The 25,228-nt window shown below is 39.3% G+C and overlaps 1 protein-coding gene and 1 pseudogene across 1 annotated transcript in view; both read left to right on the top strand.

Annotated features, from left to right (window-relative positions):
• The first annotated feature begins 2,523 nt into the window (after positions 1-2,523).
• The window catches only part of LOC102858451 (vesicle-trafficking protein SEC22b-like), a 30,203-nt gene continuing 7,498 nt past the window's right edge, over positions 2,524-25,228 (top strand). The window contains exons 1-3 of the mRNA XM_006900323.1: positions 2,524-2,731; positions 17,070-17,179; positions 22,696-22,856. Of these exons, the coding sequence (XP_006900385.1) occupies positions 2,657-2,731; positions 17,070-17,179; positions 22,696-22,856 (346 nt within the window). The 5' untranslated portion in view covers positions 2,524-2,656. The remainder of the gene's footprint in view (positions 2,732-17,069; positions 17,180-22,695; positions 22,857-25,228) is intronic.
• On the top strand, positions 17,897-18,894 carry LOC102858042 (annotated as a pseudogene).

Raw genomic sequence — 25,228 nt, forward strand, 5'->3', positions numbered from 1 at the left:
CATGAAACTGGATGTTGAGCTTCCAAAAGTTGGACTCTGTAAAGAGGAATGCTGCATCAGGATTGGAGGAAGACCCATCAACAACTTGTGTTATGCAGATGACACAACCTTGCTTGCTCAAAGTGAGGAGGACCTGAAATGCTAACTGCAGAAGATCAAAGACTACAGCTTTCAATATAGATTACATCTCAACATAAAGAAAACAGAAGTCCTTATCACTGCGTCAATAGGCAACATCATGATAGACAAAGAATTGAAAGAGTCAATGATTTCATCTGGCTTGGATCCACAATCAACATCTTTGGTACCAAGAGTCAGGAAAGCAGGAGAAGTACAGCTGTGGACAAGTCCACTGTGAGGGATCTTTTCAAAATACTGAAAAGCAATGATGTCAGTTTGAAGATTAAGCTGTGCCTGATTCAGGCCACAGTCTTTTCAATCAGTTGCTATGCATCTGAGAAGTATACAAGGAATGAATAAGGATGACAGAAGAAGAGTTGATGCCTTTGAGTTGTGGTGTTGGAGATGAGTACCTAGTGATAACAAGCTGTTCTGCAATCCCAAAGGCACACAATTTAAATCCATTAGTTGCTCTTGGAAGAAGGATAGACAAACTCCACCCTACTCAGTTTCAGAGATTTACTGCCTCTGAAAACCTGTTGGAGGTTCAGCTATGGGTTGGTTCCAACTTGATAGCAAAAACAAAAACACTGACTAGCTCATTGATTGCCAAAAGAACAAACTGCCAAACTATATGTCTTGGGGAAAGTGCAGCCAGAGTACTCCTTGAAGGCTAGGATGATGAAGCTTTGTCTCTTATACTTTGGGCATGTTACTAGGAGAAGCTATTCCTCAGAAAAGGATATCATACTCGGAAAGGTGGAAGGACAGCAAAAAGAGAAGACTCTCAATGAGATGGATTGACACAGTGACCGGCAATGGGCTTAAGTGTGACAGAGATGATGAGAATGGCACAGGATAGGACAGGGTTCAGGTCTGTTCATAGGTTTACTACAAGGTGTGCTCACCTTGATGCCCCCTGACAACAACATGAGGTTTCCATAATTGTGCCCCAGATTTCTGCATTTTGAAGGGTGGGTGATCTAGGTGTTAATTTATTACTATATTAAGAACTATATAAACACATTAACACCTAGATCACCCACCCTTTGAAATGCAGAAATCTAGGGGTCTCTGATGGCCTAGTGGCAAGAAGCTGCGCTGCAATCCCAAAGGCACAAGGTTCCAGGCCACCAGCTGCTCCTCAGGAGAAGGATGGACAGTCTCCTCCCATCCAATAACTGCCTCTGGAAACCCGCAGAGGGTTAGTTCCAATTGGATGGTACACAACAACAAAAACAACAAGAACTATACAAAGATATTAAAAGACAAAATGTATCAGGAAAGTCTGCTGTCAGGTACCTCTTCAGAGTGCTGAAGAGCAAAGATGTCAGTGTAGAGACTAAGGTGTGCCTGATCCAGGGCAAGGTCTTTGCAGTTACTTGCTGTACACCAGAGATCTGGACAGTGATTAAGGATAACAAAAGAATTGATGCCTTAGAATTGTTGTGCTGAAGAATAGTATGGAACATATCATGAACTGCTAACAGGTCTGTCCTAGAAAGGGAGAAAACAAGTTGCTCTATAGAGGCAAGAATTTTGAAGCTCCATCTCACATACGCTGTGCATGATGCCAGGAGGGACCAGTCCTTGGAGAAAGACATCAGGCTTGGAAAGGTGAAGGGGCAATGGAGGAGAGGAAGACCTTGGAAGAGATGGATTGACACAGTGACTGGAGTGATAGGGGTAGGTACTTCAGAGACAGTGAGACTGGCTCAGGATTGGGCAAGGTTCAGAGCTTTGTGCATAGGTTCATTTTGAGTCGCAGGCGACTCCACATGTACATAACAATAACAAGAGCTATATATTGACCTCTTACCAGAAACTGTACAAGGATATAAAACAAAGACACACACACACACACACACACACACACACACACAGAGTCTCTGCCTAGAAACAGATCTTAAATATAAAATATATAATGTAATTTTCACTTTCTTCATATATGCTTTTCCCTAAATATTCACTAACTCTTACCCTCCTCCCCAGATTTCTGTATGAAAATTTACAGTATCAAAATTAGAAAATTCTGTTTTAGTTTGGACTTCGTGCCTTCTCACGGGGCCAATCTGAAGCTATGGTTGAGTATCGTGAAGTAGGAACCGACCATAGCTGATGCTCTGGGTGGGAGGAGATTGCCCATCCTCCCTCCAGCGGGATTGCCCATTCTTCCGCGGAGCAGCTGGAAAATTCAAACCATAAGCATTCTGATTTGCAGCATAGATTCTTACCACTAGGCCACCAGAGCTCCCCAGAAAAGCAGAAGGGGCCTTGGAAATTTGTGACGGTTGAACTATTACAGCTCTAGCGGAACCATTGTTTACGCAGTTGTCGTTCTCGGTCGGAAGCAAATAATGCGGACCGGTAGTGAAAATTTCCTGATCTGTTTCCGGCCACCTCAGCTTGAAGCGAAGACGCAAGCGGATTTATCTTTGGGAGCTGAGGTAGAGATAGAACTGTTAACGCAGCAAAGAAAGTGAGGACGACGCTTTCGCCCATTCGGGCTAACATTTGATTCCCATAATCTGTGAAGATGGTGTTGCTAACAATGATCGCCCGAGTGGCGGACGGGCTTCCTCTGGCCGCCTCTATGCAAGAGGACGAACAGGTGAGCCTACTCCTAAACCTCCCATCCCCAGTCCCAGTCCCTCAGCGCTTTCCTGGGTTACCTCCTAGAAGATCCTGACTCTTCTACAGTGCTCTTTATCTCTTAACGGTGGAGAAAATACTTTAAATAGAAAATGTTTCCTGGAGGCGGAGGTAGATTTTTGTGTTACTGGTTTATCTTGAAAGAAATACTCTAGGGAAGAGATAGATTCGACAGACTCTATCAGTGTAATCTTTAAATCACTTAGTGTCACTCTTTAATATTGTCTGTTAAAATACAAAGCCTCCAATTTTCTGCTGTTTAAAAGGCTTGTACCCTCAATTGATTTTTGTTGTTCTGTACCGTCCAGTCAAACAGACTCATAGCTGGCCCTCCGGCAGGTTTTTAGACAGGCACAGGACAGAGCGGAGTTTAGGGCTGTTGTACATAGGGTCGCTATGAGTCGGGGCGACTCGACGGCACATAACAACAACAACATATTGCAAGAGAAAGTTATTTCTATTTCTCATTCAGAACAGCTCGTGCAATCAAATTGTGTCTCACTGGGTTAACAGTGGAACTCCTTAGCTCCTTTCTAAGTTCTTTGACTTCTTGTATTGTAGTACCTCACTTAGAAGTAGGAGTGGCATCCACTTCCTAAACAGTATGCTCCTGGAAAATCTGTAAACTTTGAGAAACGGCTATAGTCATAGAAAGGATTCAGGCCTTTTGTTCATAGGGTCGCTATGAGTCGTGCTTGACTCAAAGGCAATCAACAACTAAAACAACAATCCTTGACCTAGTATTGAACACCTTCTGAAAGAGGCTGAGGCAGTCCTGCCACATATAAGTATCTGCTAAAGGTCAGTCCAGTAGATTTATTCAATATCATGCCCAGTTTTCACCTCTGCCAGTATGTCTGAATAAAATATTTTTGGTGGAATTACTTTATGCTTCTATTTTATTGCAAAGTGTGAAAAATGTCTTTCAGTAAATTGAATTTTCGAATGGTCAGATTGTTGCCTTTGAGTGTGCTGTTTGAGAAGGACACTGAATAGTACCCCATGGACTCCTGAAAGAACAAATATATATGTCCTGGGAAAAGTGCAGCTAGAGTGCACCTTAGATCCAAGGATGGCAAAACGTCATCGCACAATATTTTGGGTATGTTGTCAGGAGTGGCCAATCTTTGGAAGAAGATATCATTCTTAGTAAGGTCGAGGCATGGCAAAAGACAAGAATACCCTTAACAAGGTGAAGTGACACTATTATCAGTGAGTTCAGGTATATCAGAAATTATGAGAGTGGCATAGAATAGGGCAAAGTTTGTAAGGTCACAGTGAGTCCTAGTAGATTAGACAGCACCTAAAAACAACAGTGATCAAAGGTCAAGAGTTATTTAAGCATTGTCTTCCCATATCTTTTACAGCAGCACATTTATATTTAGTAGATGTTCAAACATTTATTAAATTGATTTTTTTAACTCCAAATGTCTTTAAAAGAAGCTGTTTTCTTTAAAACAAATTAGAATGAGTTAAATTACTTACCTAAAGTTTATGCAGCTAATAAATAACCAAGGACAAAAGTACACTTTCTGGTTTGAGACAAGTTTTTGTAGCAAAATTAGGAGGTGCTTGAAAGGAGAGAGGGGAATGGAGTTTATATATAACTTGTTTATGTGATTAGTTTTATTTTGGTTTTTCACCTGGCCTTAGTAGTTTCAGTAATTCCAAAGGCTTAAATTTGTAAAATACATGTACGAGATGTATGAGAACTACAACTGGAATGGAAAGAATTATGAGTGAAGTTGTGGAATACAAGATTGTGAAGAAGTAATAGTGGGCTCTTTCAAGAGCCTTATGTAGAAGACTGAAATGTTGTCTCTGGAGTGACAGACATTCAAAGCTGTGCAGTTGGCCACCTTTTTGGCCCGGGCTCTATAGTTTCTGACTCTGCTTGTACTGCTCTACAGGATCTGAAATCCATTGCAGTGGCCACACAGATTTCACAGAATCATACTTACAGTTATGGGTGTATTAGGAAAAGGCCTTTTGACCTTCAACCTCATGGCCTAGGTCAAGATTACTAAATTCTCTTAGGCCTGCTAATGATGGCATCTGTCAGTCCTCTAGCAAGTATGGATGGAGGCCCCTTCCTCTGTCTTCATGGGGCAGTAATTCCAAATCAGCTCTATTTCATGTTGGTCTCTGATTCTTTGCTGAGGCTGCTGCTGCTTTCGTGTAGATCCTGGTATGACTAGCCCAGGAATCTCTGGCCTCAAAGGACACACACTGCACTCTCTGCTTCCACCTCCTTTCTGGTAATGAGAGTCCCACCTTTGCTGCTAAACATACTCAATTTAAACTTGGTAGAATTGTAAAAACAGAACCAATTCCATAATGAAAGGTTTATAAACATTCTATTTCAAGTTCATTTCTACTCATGCAGTAAAAGTAGATGGCAGGGGAAAGCCATTTTGAATAATCAACCATGATACCTCAGTGCCACAAGAGCTCTTACAGTGGTAATTTGTTGTTGTTATTGACATGGTTAGGTGCCATCAAGTCAAAGTCATTTCCAACTCATTGAGACCTTGTATATATCAGATTGAATTTACCTGGTTTTCTGCCATGCTCATGGTCTCTCCTGTGTTCTATAGTCCAATGTTGCAGTCACAGTGTAAGCCCATCTCATTGAGGGACATCATCTCTGTGTCTGACTTTGTACTTTTCTGAGCATGATGTCTTTTCCTGGTGACTTTGTGATAAAATCTTACTATCACTGCCTTTAAGAGCACTCTGGCTGTACTCTTCTAAGACATAACATACATACATGTCGATGTCATATTTTAGGTACCCACCAGATAGGACAGGGTTCAGGTCTGCTGTTCATAGGATCACTATGAGTCATACTTGACTTGACAGCACTTAACAGCAACTCACTAGTATTTGTATAGCTGCTTCATAACTGAAGAGGAATAGTTTATTCAGATAATTCAGTAAGAGTAAAAGTTACAAAATTATATAGACAGACTATCTGTTACTCAGTGTTTACTGAGCTCTAATGGTATAGTCCTTAGAGCTTTTACACTGTGAACTCAAAGTCTGCACCTCTCTGATGATTCGAGTCCACCAGTGTCCCCACAAGGTGAAGGTGGGCAATCATCTACTCTTGGATTTATAGCCTTTTAAACCCACCATGAGGTCAGCTGTGAGTTCAATTTGATGGCAATAAGTTTGAGGTTTTGAGGGTTTTTTCCTAAAATGAAAAATTTTGGCCTTAAGTATGTAGCAAGATAGAAGCTTCTCTCCTTCAACCTAAACTCCTTATGTCCAAATTTTTTTTCTGTTTTATTTATCATGTTAGGATGTTTGCATTTTTTTAAATCTACGTTTCTATTCTACCTCAAAATTAACTATATTCACATAATTTTTTGTTTGTTTGTTTTGTTTGCCTAGCTTTGTGAAGGACAGACTTGATTTGAAGCAGGTTGTTTTGGATTGAATTATATACCCCAGAAATAGTATGGAGTTGGTTAGGCCATGATTCTTAGTATTATGAAATTGATCTGATGTAATTATCCCATGTATTGTAAATCCCTGAGTCAAATTTTTTAACATATAAAAAAGATTAAATAAGCAAACAGAAATTGGAGGAACTTCGTCACTTTCAAGAAAGAAGAGCCCGATGGAGAGCATTTTCTTTGGACTCAGCTGGAAAATTCCTAGCTTTGGGAGACACAGAAAGAGGAGCCTTCCACTAGTGCCAGCACCCTGAATTTAGGTTTCTACTTCACTAAACTGACAGCTTCCAGACCAACTGACTGGAGGAGATCCATATTGTCAGTTAATACCACTGGACCAATTGGCAGCATCAGGATGGATGGTGAAGGGATTGAAATTGTTAACAACTTTAGTCTGCTTGACTCCACGGTCAACACTCTTAGCACCAGTAGCCAGGAAATCAAAAAACGTATTGCAATGGGAAAGTCTGTTGGGGACCTCTCCGGGGTACTGAAGAGCAATGGTGTCACTCTGGAGACTAAGGTTCATCTGATACAGGCTATGGTCTTTGCAATCACTTGTTATGCATCAGAGAGTTGGACAATGACCAAGGAGGATAGAAGGAGAATTGATGCCTTTGAGCTGTGGTGCTGGAGAAGAGTATTGAATGTACCATGGACTGCCAAGAAAACAAACAGATTCATCCTGGAGAGGCTGAAACCAGGCTGCTCCTTGGAGGCAAGGATTCTGGGGCTACATCTGACATACTTTGGACATGTTGTAAGGAGGGACTGGTCCTTGGAGAGGGACATCATGCTTGGGAGGGTGAAGGGACAGCGCAGGAGGGGAAGACCCTCTATGAGATGGATTGATTCAGTGACTGGGGTAATCGGGATGGGTGTGTCAGAGGCAGTGCGACTGGCACAGGATAGAGCAGGGTTTAGGGCTGTTGTACATAGGGTCGCTATGAATCGCAGGCGACTCGATGGCACATAACAGCAACAACAACATCACATGCAAATAAAAGCTTGCTAAAAGTATTTAACAGTTTGTTAATAGCAAATATCTGCTAAGAGTGCATCGATAGGGAACTGCTAGAAATTCAGACTGGCTTTAGAACAGGCCATGGTACCCAGGATATCATTGCTACTGTTAGATGGATCTTAGAATAGCAAAATATATTTTTTTATTTATAATGCAAAAGCACTTGACTTTGTAGATCATAACAAACTATGGATAACATTGAAAAGAATGAGACTCCTAGAACACTTAACTGTGCAAAACTTCTATGTAGACCAAGCAACATTTGTCTGACCAAAACAAGAAGACACTGCATAATTCAAAATCAGGAAAGATAATGTGTCAGGGTTGTATCCTTTATCCATATCTAGTTTGGATTCTGAGTAAATCATTTGAGAAGCTCAATTACATGAAAAAGAATGTGGCATCAAGATTGAAGGAAGATTTTAACAACCTGTATTGTGCAGATGACATAACTTTGCAGAGTGAAGAGGGCTTGAAGAAGCACAGAAAGATCAAATACTTCAATATGTGTTACATCACTTGAAAGTGGTACTCTCACCCTTGGGCCAATAGATAGCATCATAATACTTGGGGGAAAGATTGAAACTGGCAACTGTTAACTTGAATCCATAATCAACACGATTGGTAGTAGCAGTTAAGAAATCAAAAGACATGTTGCGTTAAGAAAATCTGCTGTCAAGGACCTCTCAAAAGTGTTAAATAACAAAGCAGTTTGAAGACTTAAGGTGCATCTGCTGAAAGCCATGGTATATTTTATTGTTTCCTATGTATCTGAAAGTTGCACAATAATTAAGAAAAAGAAATGATGCCATTGAGTTGTGATTTTGGGGAAGAGTACTGAAAATACCATGAACTGCCAAACAAACCAATATATGTTGGAGGAAATGCAGCTAGGATGCTCCGGAGGCAAGGATGAAAAAATAACAAGTCTTGGTCTCACATACTTTGGGTATATTGTCAGGAGAGACTAGTCCTTGGAAAAAGACATCATGCTTGCGAAGGTCGAGGATCGGCAAAAGAGAGGAAGAGAGATTGATACAGTGACTTAAGTGTGTCAGAGTTTTTGAGGATGAAACAGGGTAGAGCAAGATTAAATCTGTTTTTCATAGGGTCCCCATGAGTGATAGTTTATTTGATGTCACCTAACAACAACAAACTGAAAAGAAATTATTTGTTAAAGCCATTTACTTGTGCTGTTTCTCTTCCAGCAGTACTGGATAACTAAAACATGAATGTTACATTTAACCAAGCAGACAGCAGGGATCTCCAAGAAAACAGGTTGTCTATAATGCAATTAATTGGCCTCTCTTCCCCAGCAATTGAAGGTTGACTAATCAATTCTAACTGCTTCTAAAGGAAGAAGGTTGGTTCTTTTTGTTGCTGGCCTTTGACCAGCTAAGTTCATCAAGGATTTAAAACTGTTAAGTTAGCTATTCATTCTTATAAGCCCTGAAAATAGCATAATACAAATAATTGTTTAAGAGTATTAGGTGACAGCAATGAAGAATACTGTGGTTCTGTGACAGATTCCATGTTCCTTTTGTTAGATACATAAAGCCAAATCCTAGGTATAAGGTGATCTCATATTAATTTCAGAATTTGTCCCGTCTTTTTCATCTACTTCGCTGTTGGATTTCAGGCATTCCCCAGGTTATAAATGCCCTGCTTGTGGGCAACTCCTGTGGGCCTTTTAATACAAGGCTTCAAACCAGTTCTCTCATGACTAACAAAACAGGGGGGGAAACCCTGAAATTTTTACAATTTGATGATTTGACACAGTAACCAGAAAGGGTAAGAAGAATTATAGGTTGAAGCCCTGAATGGGACAGGCATAGTGAGCCATGTCAGGTGACTGATGCATGAGACTAGATATTGGCAAGACTATGTGGAAAGCCACTCAGTCAAAGGCATCTATCTTTGAGCAAGTTGCTTCCAACTATGAGTGGGGTAGCACCCTTTGAAACCTTGCTTTAATGTTATTTACTCACTGTGAAACCTCTTCATCACAGTCACATACACTTGCTGCATGTGCAGTTTCTAAATTATTGGAAGAGCTCCAAGGCTCCTAAAGTAAAGCTAAGTAAGAACTGGATGCACCTGTTTTACTGATATATATATATATATATATATAGTTTAATGCCATCGAGTCGTAGACGACTCATAGCGACCCTATGAACGAACAGCCTGAGCACTGTTTGTACATAGTTTCCAGAGGCAAGCCATTTTGGAAGTGGATGCCGCTCCTGCTTCCAGATATGAGTCCTGAAGGGAGCTCTGGTGGCCTAGTGGCAAGAAGTTGCACTGAAATCCCAAAGGCATGAGGTTCGAGGCCACCAGCTGCTCCTCAGGAGAAGGATGGGCAGTCTCCTCCCGTGCAATTAACTGCCTCTGAAAACTCGCCAGAGGGTCAGGTATGGGTTGGTTCTGATTCAGTGGTACTCAACAATGGTGAAACTTGGGGACTACCTGTAATAATAAATATTTTATACAAAATTAAATCTTACACAAAGTTCATCAAGTATCTTGTATATGAAATAGGAAACAGAATCAGGATATTTAATTACTTTTAGGTAATTTGACTGTGGGCCCTTTGTGACTGTAATCTTGAAAGCAAGCCAAAGGTCTGTCTATAAAACAGTGAGTATGTTGTCTTGAGAGATCTAGATCAGAACTGCCACGTGGTTTATGGGAAAAAGTATGGGTCAAAGCTCTAGATTGTGAGTCTTGAAAGAAGCACAGTCATCCCTTTTGTAAGCTAGATGTCCGTCATAATCATTGTCGTTGAATCTGAATCAAGTCATTGCTGACCCTTTAGCAGGTTTTCAGAAGCAATAAACTATGAGAAGTGATTGTGCATCTTTCTCCCATGGAGAAACTGGTGGATTTGAACCACCTGTCTTTTGATTGGAAGTGCAACTACTTAACTACTAGGCCCAAAATTCCCCCAGAAAACCAGATGAGTGATAAACTAAATTATTGCTAGGATTATGGAGAACAATATACACATTGAAGATGGTATGATTGGCTGCCATTTTTAACTTGGCACCACTGGTTTTGACTGTTAAAAGATATTTGATTGCTATGCAACTCATATTGTATTATTGTTATTAGTTGTTGTCGAGTACAATGCATAACAACCCTATGAACAACTACAATGCATAACAACCCTAGGAACAACATACCTAAGCCTTGTCCTATCCTGTGCCATCCTCATCATCTCTGACACACTTGAGCCCATTACTCCAGTCTCTGTGTCATCTAAGGGCCTTATCTCTTTAACTCTGACAACATCTTTCCAAGTGTGATGTTTCTTTAAGGATTAGGCTCTCTCCTAGCAACATGCCCAAATTATGTGAGACAGAGCTTTGTCATTCTAGCCTCCAAAGATCATTCTGGCTTCACTCTAAGACATATCTGTTCTTTTGTCAATCCATGGGATATTCAGCACTCTTCTCCAGGACCATACTCTAAAGTCATCAACTCTTCTGTCATTCATTTTCCATCTCTCAAATGAATAACAAGTGATTGAAAAGACCATGGCTTGAATCAGGCGGACCTTAGCCCTCAAAATGACATCATCACTCTTCAATATTTTGGAAAGGTCCCTGATTGCAGACTTTCCCATTGCAGTATGTTTCCTGTATGTTGACTGCTAGTATTGAGATTGTTGATAGTTGATTGAAGTAAGGTGAAGTTGTTCATAGTTATGCTCTTTTTGTCTTTGATCATGATGTTACCAGTAGGTCCAGTGGTGAGAATTTTCATTTTCTTGACATTGAAATGCAACCCATACTGAAGACTGTATTCTTTTTCTTTAATTGAGATTTTAATGAAAGTTTATAGAGAACTTAGAATCCCATTTATTCATTGTTTTATTCATTTTTTCCTCCCTGGCCAGTGTGCTTTTCTCTTTGAAAAACAAAGTTCTATCATTGTTGTACAATTCCCCACCCCACCCCAGTCCATTTTACTATGCAGCTCTTATTCTGGACTATTATCATACACATAATACCTAATTATATATTCCTTTTAAGCAGTTCTTTCCCTCATCTGTTTCCATGCAGTGTACATTACTTATCCCCTCCTTTTCTAGTTTCCCCCCAGTTCCCACATCAGTCCTGTTTTACAACAGTGGCATTATGCAGTATTTGTCCTTTTGTGACTGAGATGTTTCACTCAGCTTAATGTCCTCCAGGGTCACCCATTTTACAGAATATTTTCTGAGTTCTTTGTTTTTCAGTGCTGCATAGTATTACATTGTATGGATATATCACAGCTTCACTATCCATTCATTTGTTGTTGGGCACTTGGGTTATTTCCGTCTCTTTGCCTTTGTGAACAACACAGCAGTAAACATGGGTGTACATATATCTCCTTGGGCGGCAGTTCTGATTTCTTTAGGGTATATTCCCAGTAGTGGAATTGCTGGGTCAAAAAAAAAGGTATTTCTTTTTCCAACTTTTTGAAAAAGCACCATACTGCCTTCCATAATGGTTGCACCATTTTACACTCCCACCAACAGTGAATAAAGGTTCTAGTTTCTCCACAACCTTACCAGCATTTGTTGTTTGCTGCTCTGTAGAATTTTGCTTTTGTTAGAGCTAGGGATTTTGAACATTGCTTCATGTGCTTGTTAGCCATCTAAATGTCTTCTTTGGTGAAATGTCTGTTCATATCCTGTGCCCATTTTTTATTGGATTATTTACCTTTATTTTGTTGTGGTGCTCAAGTATTTTATAAATTCTAGATATAAGTTCGTTATCTGATGTATCATTATCAAATACTTTATTTTGTTGTGGTGCTCAAGTATTTTATAAATTCTGGATATAAGACCCTTATCTGATATGTCATTACCAAATACTTTTTCCCAGTCTGTGGCTTCCCTTTTTACCCTGCTGGAGAAGTTTTTGAATGTGCGTAGGGGTTTGATTCTTGGAGGTCCCGTTGATCTATTTTATCCACTCCTGGTTGTAGGTTTTTAAGGATGCTTTGAAGACTGTTCATGTTGTGGATTAGGGCTTCTGGAGTTTTTCCAGGCTTTTTTCTAATGAAGTTTATAGTCCTTGGTTTTACTCTTAGGGCCTTGATCCACTTTGATTTGTTTTTTTGTGTATGGTGTGAGGTGTGGGTCTTGCTTGAGTTTTCTGCAGATAGTTTTCCAACTTTGTCAACACCATTTGTTAAGGCTATCGTTTCCCCACTTAACTGATTTCATCTCCTTGTCAAAAATCAGTTGACTCTAGGTTGATGGGCTGATTTCTGGGTTCTCAGTTCTAGTCCATTGATCTATTTGTCTGTCATTGTACCAAGCTGTCTTGACCACCACGGCAGTGTTGTTGGATTTGAAATCAGGGAGTGAGATGCCTCTTACCTTGTTTCTCTTTTTAAGGAGTGCTTTGCTTATTCAGGGCCTTTTTCCATTCCAAATAAAATTGGAGATTGTAGGGGATTCTGGTGGCCTAGTGGCAAGAAGCTGCACTGCAATCCCAGAGATATGCTGTTCAAATCCACCAGATGCTCTGCCGGAGAAGGAGGGGCCATCTCCTCCTGTACCAGTCAGATCCAATTAGATGGTGTACACACACACACACACACACACACATACACACTAATAAAATAAAAATTTAAAAAAAAATTGGAGATTGTCTTTTCCATCTCATTGAAGAATGAAAATGGTATTTATATTGGGATTGCATTGAACGTGTAGATTGCCTTTGGTAGAATTGTCATTTTCACAATGTTGTCTTCCTATTTAAGAGCAAGGTATATTTTTCCATTTCTCCAGGTCTCTTTTTGTTTTTTTCTAGTAATGTGTTGTAATTTTCTTTGAATAGATCCTTTGTGTTTCTAGTTAAGATTTACTCCCAAGTATTTAATCTTGTGATTAGCTATTGTGATGGGTATTGTTTTTCTTAGCTCCAGTTCTGTATTCTCTTTGTCACTGTAGAGAAATCCAGTTGATTTTTGTATGTTGATCATATATCCTGTCACTTTGCTGAATTGTTCAACTATGTCCAGTAGTTTTCCTGCTGAGTCTTTAAGGTTTTCTAAGTATACTATCATAACATCTGCATTTAAAGATAACTTTACCTCCTCTTTACAGACTATTTTTTGATTGTCTGCAGCAAGCTTTTCAAGTCCTCTCTACTTGCAGCAAGCGGAGTTATGTCATCTGCATAATGCAAGTTATTAATTATTATTATTATTCTTTCTCTGATTCTGATGCCACATTCTTTTTCATAGAGCCTGACTTCTCTAATAATTAGCTCAGCACACAGATTAAAAATGTGGAGAGGCACAACTTTCTTAATTTTAAACCATGAAGTGCTCTGTTGGTCTGTTCTAACAACAGGCTCTTGGTCTAGATATAAGTTTTACATGAGCACAGTTAAGTGTTCTGGGATTCCCATTCTTCTCAATGTTAGCCATAACAGTTTGTTATGAACCACACAGTCACTTGTTGCACTTCTCTGACCTGCAGGAAAGTGTCAGGTAATGGAATGAACTGCTTAAGACTTTGGTTAATCAAGTGAGTTAAGGGGAGAAGAATTTAGAATTGAGGGTTTTCTCGACATATACATCCTCATAGCTTTTCTTTGAGAAGTTTTTTATTGTACAGGCAGAAAAAAAGATATTGACTAGAGTCAGAATAGAAGATGTTTTGTACTGTTTCTTATTTTCTTTGCTCACCCTACCTGTTTGTTTACAAGACCACCCACATTCATATCAAAAGGAGAATTAGTGGGAGAATCAAGTTTTTGTATGCACACATACATGTACATCCATGAGACAGTATTTTCTTGTCTTAGAGACATACAAGTTCAGGCAGCCTGTTTTTTTGTCCTATTACATTCATTATATTCTTTTAATCTGGGCAGCTCCTGCCTTAGATAGCTGACTTTACAGAGTTGATAAAGTACAGACAATCTTCTGGTCTTCTTTGCTTTCAGTCAGGATCCATGTTACATCAGCAGTGATATCCCTGGTGCCAAGGCCTCTTCTAACTCCAACTTGAATGTCTAACAGTTGCTTCTTTGTGTACTGTTGTAGCCATTTTGAATTATCTTCAGTGTTTTGCTTCAATATTATATTAAGGATATTGTTTGATAATTTCCACATTATTTTGGATCACCTTTATTGGGAATGGGAACTAATAGAAATCTCTTCCACTAAGTCAGCTATGCGGGTGTCCTTCAAATTTCCTATCATAGACTGGTGTGTGCATCCCAGGCTGCATCTGTTACTTGAAACATGTCATTTGGTTCATCATTGATTCCTGGGGCCTTATGTTTTGGCAGTGTCTTCAGTGCAGCTTGAACAACTTTACTCATTACCCTTGGCTCTTGTTAATATGATGGTATTTCTGAAATCTTTCTGTGTCAACCAATTCTTTTCAGTACAGTGACTGTGATTCCTTTCATCTTCTTTTGATGCTTCCTGCATCGTTCAAGATTTTGCCATAGCATCTTCAGTATTGCAACTTGGGGCTTGAATTAGTCTTTCAGTTCTTTCAGCATTTTAGCTTGGAAAATGCCAAGCGAGTTCTTCCTTTTTTATTTTCTAACTCCAGTTTTTTGCAGATTTTGTTAAAATATTTTTCTTTGTCTTCTCAAACTGCCATTTGAAAAATTCTGTTCAGCATTTCATTATTTTCTTCATGGATAATAACCTTTATGTCATCTCTTGATGAGATGATTTTTAAGTGCAGAAAGAGTCAAAATTTTATTTTTGTGGACTTGTTTTCTTCAGCTTCAGTTTGAATTTGCACATGAGTAATTGATGTTCTTTTCCATAGTTAGCCCCTAGCCAGGTTTTCACCTCATATTGTGCTTCTCCAATGATTCTTTCCACAGATGTAGTTAATCTGATTCCTGTGTAGTCCACTAAGTAAGATCTATGTTTATAATTGCTTTTTGTGGGGAGTTTTTAAAATGTATTTGCAGTGAATAAATTATTGTACAAAATTCAGTCATTTGATCTCCAGTCTCATTTCTACAGTCTGAATTATGCCGTTAACACAACCTTATTTGCTGAAAATGAAGAGGACTTGAAACACTTCCTGCACAAAGTCAAGAACTACTGCTTTAAATATGGATTACATCTCAACATCAAGAAAACAAAAATCCTCACTCCTGGATCAGTAAGGAACATCATGATAAATGGAGAAAAGATTGAAGTTGTTAGCAATTTAACATTGTTTTGATCCACAGTTAGCACCTTTGGAACTAGCAATCAAGAAATCAAAAGACATGTTGTATTGGGAAAATGTTCTGTCAATGACCTCTCAGAAGTGCTAAAGAGCAACGATGTCACTACAAAGACTAAGGTGCACCCAATCCAAACTATGGTCATTTCATTTATTTGCTGTGCATCTGAAAGTTGGACAGTGATCAAGGATGGCAAAAAGAATCAATGCCTTTGAGTTGTGTTGGAGAAGAGTACTATATAGCTAATGGACTGCTACAAAAACAAATATGTCTTAGAGAAAGTGCAGCCAGGTTACTGCTCCTTAGAGAAAAGGATGACAAAACTTCATCTCACATACTTCGGGCATTTTGTTCAGAGGATCCAGTCCTTGGAAGAAGATAACATACTTGGAAAGTCAGAGAGTTAGAAGAGAAGAAGACTTGTCACAGTGACTATATCATTGAGCTTAAGTATAGCAGAGTTGATGAGTATGGCACAGGACAGGGTAAGGTTCAGAGCTGTTGTTAACAGATCGCTATGAATCTTAGTCAACTCAACGGTATTTAACAACAAACAGCATCCCTCACTATTTAGATTTTTGCTATCTAAACTCAGAAACCGATTGGATTCAGGTGATATTTTCAGTTAACTGCTTGCTGTCTGAGTTATTATTATTTGATGAACAAAATTCAAACAGAACCAAACAGATTCAATAAGGTATCCATACATGTACATACTTTCTATCTGAAGGGTTTCTGACCAGAGTTTAGAACTAAATAGGTTTATACAGACAAATGATATTTGACTTTTCAATCTTTCTCTTTACACTTCTCATTTTTGCTTAATTACAGTTATAATGTTTAAATCCATTTAAAATCATAGGCACATGCTTTACTTTTATTTGAATGCTTAATACTGTAACATTTTGTAAAGGATTCTATCTAATTGCTAATGGTTTATCATAAAAATGAGATTCATCCCTTTTTTGTTTGGTCTACTTTTGCCGTGCTCTGGTGTGCCAGTAATCGTGCAAGCGAAATACTTTAGGAGAAGGGCACTAACTGAGCAGTGGCAATAACACTAGATTGAACATTAAGAGTGCCTTAAATGTAGTTGGACGTATATATACTGGTTTCTTAGTGGATAACTAATACCATTTTCTTAAAGAACTATAGACCAGATCTTCTGTTTTGCTCGAAAAGTAGGCTGTCTAGTCTACGGACGGTCATACAACCCTGAACGTGCCTGACCTCATCTAATAGGCCATCTTTTCTTTCTTTTTCTTTTTTTAAACTTTTCAGGAGCTCTGGTGCAGTTTGGTTAAGGCATTCAGCTGCTAACCAGAAGGTTGATGGTGTAAACACACCAGCTGCTCCATAGGAGGAAGATAATATGCATCCATAAAGATTTACAGCTTTGGAAACCTCATGGAGCATGCTTTCCCTAGGAATTTAAATGAACTCAATGGCAGTGGTTTTGTTTTAAAACATTTCAAAATGAATCCTGATAAGCTGTAAATGAAGAATCATATTCACAGTGTCTTTATAATGTCATAGTACTTTTCACTGATTGATACAGAGGTCTTTTTTGGATGGAAAATCTTAAATGAAGGTATCTCCTTTCAGTCCGGCAGGGACCTTCAACAGTACCAGAGTCAGGCAAAGCAACTCTTTCGAAAGCTGAATGAGCAGTCCCCTACCAGATGTACCTTGGAAGCAGGAGCCATGACTTTTCAGTGAGTATAATAAGATTTTTTTAATGATCCTTTAAATATGAAATATAACAATATAAGTAATATATTAGTTTTTCCCTTCTGATTCATTTTACTTAAAGTTAACTTTAAAAATACTGTCTTGTTATGAAATAACTTTTATAATACCAATTTTTTTTAAAACTGGAAATCTTTGTTTATTCAGGATGCCTATAATCAGTTTGTTAAAAGAATATGTCTAGTGAGTGCTGTACTGATCATGTAATAATAGATAACTTCTTTCTTGTAAGCATCTTAAAATATTCTTGTTAACATGTTCTAACAATGTAACCATGAGAACCTTAGAATTTTTCCAAGCTTCAGTTTCCTTTGTAAAATACAGAAAATATTAGTGTTCTGTGCAGATTATGAAGAATTTGATGTACATCATGTAGTTCTTGCCTGACCCGTAGGAAATAGTCAATAAGTGTTACTTGTTTAGCAAAAAGAAAATTATAAAAGATCCTTTAAGAGCTGCTTTAAAGACAGTGGATACAGACAGCCGAGACCTTGTCTGCCCTCATCCGCCCCAGAGCACAGGCCCCTCCGCACAGTCACCGCCCCTGGTTCCCACCCACCATCCCCAGCTCACTATCGTTGATGACATTGCTGTGCTCGTGCAAAGTCAACTTTGTGGGTGACGACACCCCCCCCACCCCCTGTCCCCGCCCTGGGCTGGCTTCCCCTCCATTGTGGGGCATGATGGTGGGCATGGACCAGAAGGACTCCTACATGGGGGATGAAGCCCAGAGCAAGAGAGGCATCCTGACCCTCAAGTACCCCATTGAGCATGGCATTGTCACCAACTAGGGTGATATGGAGAAGATCTAGCACCACACCCTCTACAACAAGCTGCATGTAGTCCCTGAAGAGCACACTGTGCTGCTGACGGAGGCACCCCTGAACCCCATGGCAAGGCTAACCGGGAGAAGATCATGTTTGAGACCTTCAACACCCCTGCCATGTACACCCCCATCCTGGCCATCCTGTCCCTGTATGCCTCTGGTTGGACCACCGACATCATGACAGATTCCAGCAATGGGGTCACTCGCATTGTGCCCATCTATGAGGGGTACACCCTCACCCATGCCATCTTGCATCTGGACCTGGGTGGCCAGGACCTGAGGGACTACCTCATGAAGATCCTCACTGAGGAAGGCTACAGCTTCACTACCACAGCTGAATGGGAAGTTGTGAGTGACATTAAGGAAAAACTCTCTTACGTTGCCCTGGACTTTGAGCAGGAGATGGCCATGGCAGCTTCCTTATCCTCCTCGGAAAAGAGCTATGAGTTGCTCTATGGACAGGTCATCACCATCGGCAGTGAGCATTTCGGCTGCCCAAAGGCACTCTTCCAGCCCTCCTTCCTGGGCACGGAGTCTTGAGGCATCCACGAAATTACCTTCAACTCCATCATGAAGAGTCCTCTAGGACTCTAGTCCACTAGGTCCTCCAGGACCTAGTGCTGTCTGGTGATACCACCATGTACCCAGGCTTCACAGACAGGATGCAGAAGGAGATCACAGTGCTGGCTCCCAGCACAATGAAGATCTAGGTCATTGCTCCCCCCGGAGTGCAGATACTCCATATGGATTGGTGGCTCCATGCAGGCCTCCCTGTCAACCTTCCAGCAGATGTGGATTAACAAGCAAGAGTATGACAAGTCTGGCCCCTCCATCATCCACCGCAAATGCTTCTAGGCACATTGTTTAGTTGCATTACACCCTTTCTTGATAAAAAAAACCTAACTTGGCAGGGAAAAAAGGAGATGAGAATTGGCATGACTTTGTTATGTTTATGTTTCTTTTTTAATTTTTTCTTTTTTTTTTTGAGCTTGACTCAGGATTTAAAAACTGGAACAGTGAGGGTGACTTCAGTTGTTGTGGAGTGAGAATACCTGAGTTCTCCAATGTTACCCAGGACTTTGATTGTACATTGTTCTTTTCTTTTTCTAAAACAGTCATTCCAAATAATTGCAACATGGCGATGTGACAGGAAACTCCTGCCTTTCCAAAAGCCTCTCCCCTTGCCCTAAGCAGAAGAGCCCTGTCCCCCACCCAGCTCTGTGCACGGACAGGGGTGGCAGGGAGCATTGCTTTTGTGTAAATTATACCTAATCCAATTTTTTTGTTGTTAAAAAAACTCTTCCGCCTTAATACTTGTTCTTTAGTTTTTGTTTTCAATAGTCAGCCATTGGAGGCCCTACTTTTTTTGGGGGCCCCCTGCCCTTCCCCCTAACTCTAGAAATATGAAGGCTTTTGGTCTCCCTGGGGTGGCTGAGATGTGGAGCCAGCCAGGGCTTTACTTGTACACTGACTTCAGACCAGTTGAATAAAAGGGCATACCTTAAAAAAGTGAAGGGGCGTGGGGGAGGGGGGGAAGACAGTGGATACAACTGAGAAGAATCAAAGAAACTCTTGGGTTTCAAATTATCTGCAAATATCAGTGTTAAATGTTTACTACAGGTCAAACTTGAAGATGATAAAACGGAAGAATTTTAAAGGAAAAGAATGTGGGAGGATCAAAGGGAAATAAAAAAGGACTAAGTTTTTCATATTTTAGGTACACAGATATCAGGTCAGTATAGATGAGATAACTCTCTCAATCCTGACTCATAGCTCACCCTCCAGTGAGCTTTTAGATGCTCTAACTTGCATGGAAGGAGAAATAATTGGCTCCTTCAAAGAACTATACAAGTATACTAAAAGAAAACTCTAGCTTATATGTTAAAAAAAGAATGGAGATTAAATTTCATAATATATTCTATATGATGTCTAGAGTATAGAACATGGAATTTGTTAAGAGGAAGTCTGCTTTGGTTTAGACAGTTTCCAAGTCTTAGAGAATTTCTCCCCAGAAATTAGGGAGTGTGATAAGCTCTGAGCTCATTGTCCTCTGTCCCCAATAAATATTGTAATATTAACATGTAACTTTTAAGTGTGTCTAAGTTTCCAAGTTCTTTTGTAACAAAAGGGCACAAAGTGGGTAGTTATAAAGAACAGAGAGGAGTTATGGAGGTTAGAAGTCCAAATCTGTGTATTAGCTATGTTGATTCCTTCTGAGGGCTCAGAGAAACTGTTTGTGCCTCTGTAGCTTCTTCTGGTACTTGGCACTCTTGGCATTTTTTTTACTTTCAGCTGCCTTTATAGTCTAGTGATCATCCTTCTGTCTCTTTGTCTGTTCTCTTTTGTAAGGCACAACTCAGATTCTAAGACCCAGCCTACTGGAGTATGACCTCCTGTTAACTGATAATATTTTTAAAGACCCCTTTTCCAAAGGCATCCTCACAGATAATAAGTGTTTAGTACTTCAATGTATCTTTTTTCTTTTTTTAAGTATTTTTAGTTGATATTTTAAAATACTTTTGAGATTTTAACGAACGTTTACAGAGAACTTGGATTTCCATCAATTCCTTATTGTACATTTTCCTCCCTGTTCGCCCCAGTTCACTTTGCTCTTTGAAAAAAAAATTCTTTCATTGTTGCACAATTTCATGTTCCCCACTAGTCCACTTTGCTATGCAGCTCTTATTCTAGACTTGTCATGCAAATAATACCTAATCATATATTCCTTTTTTTAAATTTTATTTTATTAGTTTTAATGAACATTTACAGAGATTTTGGATTTTCTTTCATTCTTTGTTGCACTTTTTCCTTTACCCTCCTCCCCCCAGTTTGCTGTCTTTGAAAAGCAAAAGATAAACTTCTTCGTTGGTATACAATTCCCTGACTCCAGCCCGGCACCCCCCCCAACCCCTGCCCCAAATACACTCCACTATGCAACCTTAATTCTGGATTCCTGTGATAATCATAATATGCTATCGTATATAAAATATTCCTTTTAAACAGTTCTTTCTCTCATCTGTTTCCATGCAGTATACATTATTTATCCTCTCTTTTCCCCCCCAACCCGCATGTCAGTCCTATTTTATAACAGTGGCATTATGCAGTATTTGTCCTTCTGTGACTGAGGTATTTCACTCAGCTTAATGTCCACCAGGGTCACCCATTTTGTATAATATTTTGAGTTCCTTTTTTCAGTGCTGCATAGTATTCCACTGTGCGACTGTACCATAGTTTCTTCATTCATTTTTTTATGGGCACTTGGCTTGTTTCTGTCTCTTTGCTATTATGAACAGTGCAGCAATAAACATGGGTGTGCATATATCTGCTTGGGTGGCAGTTCTGGTTTTTTAGGGTATTTTCCAAGTTGTAGAATTGCTGAGTCAAATGGTATTTCTTTTTTCCAACTTTTAAAAAAATGCCATACTGCCTTCCATAATGGTTGCACCATTTTATACTCCCACCACCAGTGAATAAGGTTTCCAGTTTCTCCACAACCATGCCAGCATTTGTTGTTTGCTGCTTGGTTGAACTTTGCTATTGTTAATGGGGTGAAATGATATCTCATAGTTGCTTTGATTTGCATCTCTCTTAAAATTAGGGATTTTTAACATTTCTTCAAGTGTTTGTTCATTGTCTGAATGTTTTCTTTGGTAAAATATTTGTTCATATCCTGTGCTCATGTTGCAATTGGGTTGTTTACCTTTATGTTGTGGTACAACATACCTTTTTGAAGGATACAATCTATAATACTATGTACAAAAATTTTTAGTTCTACTAATTTTCTTTATGGTTAAAAGGAATTTCTGTACTAATCTTTCTTCTACACAAAGGGTAGATGGAGAATTTTTAAGAAACTATCTTAGGTTCTCTCCAAAGTACTGAAGAGCAGTGGTGTCTCTCTGGAGATTAAGGTGCATCTTATACAGGCCATGGTCTTTGCAATCACTTGTTATGTGTCAAAGAGTTGGACAATGACTAGGGATGATAGAAGGAGAATTGATGCCTTTGAGATGTGGGTGCTGGATAAGATTATTGAATGTACCATGGACTGCTAAGAAAACAAATCCTCTTCATCCTGGAGAGGGTTAAATCTGGCTGCTCCTTGGAGGCAAGGATTCTGAGGCTTTGTCTGATATACTTAGGACATGTTTTAAGGAGGGACCAGTCCTTGGAGAGGGACATCATGCTTGGGAGGGTGGAGGAACAGCTCAGGAGGGGAAGACCCTCAATGAGGTGGATTGATTCAGTGACTGAGGTAATCAAGGTGGGTGTTTCAGAGACAGTGTGATTGGCACAGGACAGAGCAGGGTTTAGGGCTTTTGTACATAGGGTTGCTATGAGTCGCAGGCAACTTGGTGGCACTTAACAACAACAACATCTTAGGTTCTAAGATATTTTAGTTAGAGAATTAGGTAAATTAATAAGCAGATATAATAAATTTATCTAAGTACTCCTTTTAGAATATAATTATGAAAAACATTTGCTTTCTGTTTCTAAGAACTTGTGGTTTTAAATTGATTTTTTTATTTAGACAGCTGCAAATTATTTAAGAATGAAATTTTCAGAAATTTTATATGATACTGAGAATCTCTGTCCAAACTATTGTAGGTACCATTACTCTAAAAACAACTTTTTCTTGCTCTTTTGTCTCTCCAGCTACATTATTGAAGAGGGTGTGTGTTATTTGGTTTTATGTGAAGCAGCCTTCCCTAAGAAACTGGCTTTTGCCTACCTAGAAGATTTGCACTCAGAGTTTGATGAACAGCATGGGAAGAAAGTTCCCACCGTGTCCAGACCCTATTCTTTTATTGAGTTTGGTAAGTTTTTGCTTTCCATTTCTATAAAATTCTGCCTTTCTCATTCCACCTCTTTATATCCCTTTGAGTAAATGTAGGCTCCATTTTATGAGTAACTTACTCTAAATGTTTCATGTTTCCTCCATAGAACACGGTGGGCAGCATACTCCTTATCCCTTTTTGTTGTTTAATCTGATTCTTCATTAGAATTATGTGTGGCAAGAATTTGTGCCTAAACATCTTCCTGTGTGGCATATAATTGCTGAGTTTCCCTCCTTCAAGACCACAGGCAAGTAGCTATACATATGCATGTACACTCACACCCATTCACAGTAAGGGTCATTTTATGGAGAGAAGAATTTTTGAGTTTCGAGTTCCAAGACAGTGATTTTTTTTTTCCTTTTTACTAGAATGTTGTTGTTGTTATGTGCCGTCAAATCATTTGCAACTCATAGGGACCCTATGTACAACAGCCCTAAACCATGCTCTATGCCTTTAAAATTTTTTTAAATACTAAAAGACACATGGTCTTGGATTGAAACATTTGAGCATAAATGCCCTTATTATAAAACTAAAGACTATTCACCAGTCAGAAGTATTAAAAGTATTTGTGGCAGTAGATCAAAGGAAGTCTCCTAAGTACATTAAGTGAGAACAGATAAGATCATACTGCATCTTTGGAATATTTCGCTTAAAAAGGTTTTTTTGTTTTTTATTTCCTTGTTGTTGTTGATTCCCTTCAAGTCGAGTACAACAACTATCAACATTTATCAAAGTTCATAGAGTTTCTGGAGGCATGTTATTTTGGAAGGGGATGCCACTCCTGCTTCTAAATCTGTTATAGTATGTTGTTGTTGTTGTTATTTGCCATTGTGTCACCTGTGATATATAGCGACCCTATTTACAGCAGCTCTGAACCCTTCCCTCTCCTGAGCCAGTCTCATTATTTCCAACACACCAAACCCCATTGCTCCAGTAACTGTATCAATCCATCTCATCTGGGGTCTCCCTCTCCTGCACTGTCTGTCCACCTTTTTGAGCATGATGTCCTTCTCTAAGGACTGATCTCTCCTGGCCAGATGCCGAAAGTAAGTGAGGCAGAGCTTCAAAATCCTAACCTCCAAGAAGAGACTATGTTTCAACCTCTCCAAGACAGACCTATTTGTTTTCTTGGCGGTCCATGATATGTTCAAGACTCTTCTCCAGCACCACAACTCGAAGGCATCTATTCTTTTTCTGTCATCCTTAGTCATTGTCCAACTCTTCTGAAGCATAACTAGTAATTGAGAAGAACATGGCCTGGATTAGGCACACCGTTTTATCTAGACTGATGTTGTTGCTCTTCAGAACTCTGGGGAGGACCATGACAGCAGATTTTCCCAGTGAAATTTGTCATTTGATTTCCTGATTGCTGGTGTTAAGAGTGTTGATTGTGGATCTGAGTAAGCTGTTAATTGTTCACACCCTCAATCTCTTCTCCATCTAATATGGTGCTGCCAATTGGCCCAAGTGGTGAAAATCTTTGTCTTCTTCATGTTGAGCTTCAATCCATATTGAAGGATACAGTCCTTGACCTTCTGTAGCAAGTGATTAAAAATTCAAGAATTCAAAATTATTTCCTTAGAATTTCTAAAATGTTTCTAGTTTGTTGGATTAATGGATCATTTTGCTTTTTAGAAACATCTAGCATAAGAAACCCAAAATTCTAGAACTATAAACTCTGAAAGTAATAATTGTAATATCTGGTTTTAAAAATGTTCTTTTTATAAACAAAATACAGCATTCTAATGCACTCAAGAAAAAAAATATGACTGATGTATCAGGGCCACAAAGGAAATCTATGGTATAATCAGTTTCTCTTAAAGGACTATTTGTTGTTGTTGTTATATGCCATCTAGTCATTTGTGACTCATAGCGACCCTATGTACAACAACCCTAAACCCTGCTCTATCCTGTGCCAATCGCGTTGCCTCTGACACACCCATCCCGATTGCCCCAGTCACTGCATAAATAGTTTATTAGGGGACTATGAGTTAGGTAAAAAAATTATTGAAGTTGTCAATGAATTCCTCTTACTTGGATACATAGACCATACCTTCAGTAATAGCAGTCAAACCAAAAGATGAATTCTTGGACAAAACTGCTATCAGGGACCTCTCCAGACTCTAAATAAGGTTGTCAGTTTAAAGAGCAAGGTGCACCTATCTAAACCATGATCTTTCCAGCTACTTGCTACATATCTGAAAGTTGCACAATGACTAATGATGACAGAAGAATAATAGTTGTCTTTGAGTTGTGGTATTGGACAAAAGTATTAACTATCCCTTGGAGTATCAAGAAAACCAATAGATCTGTCTTGGAGAAAGGGAAAGCAGGGCACTTCTTGGAGCGAA

This window comes from Elephantulus edwardii, unplaced genomic scaffold, assembly GCF_000299155.1.
Source record: "Elephantulus edwardii isolate Elephantulus edwardi_28Jun2011 unplaced genomic scaffold, EleEdw1.0 scaffold00280, whole genome shotgun sequence".
Taxonomy (NCBI): Eukaryota; Metazoa; Chordata; class Mammalia; order Macroscelidea; family Macroscelididae; genus Elephantulus; species Elephantulus edwardii.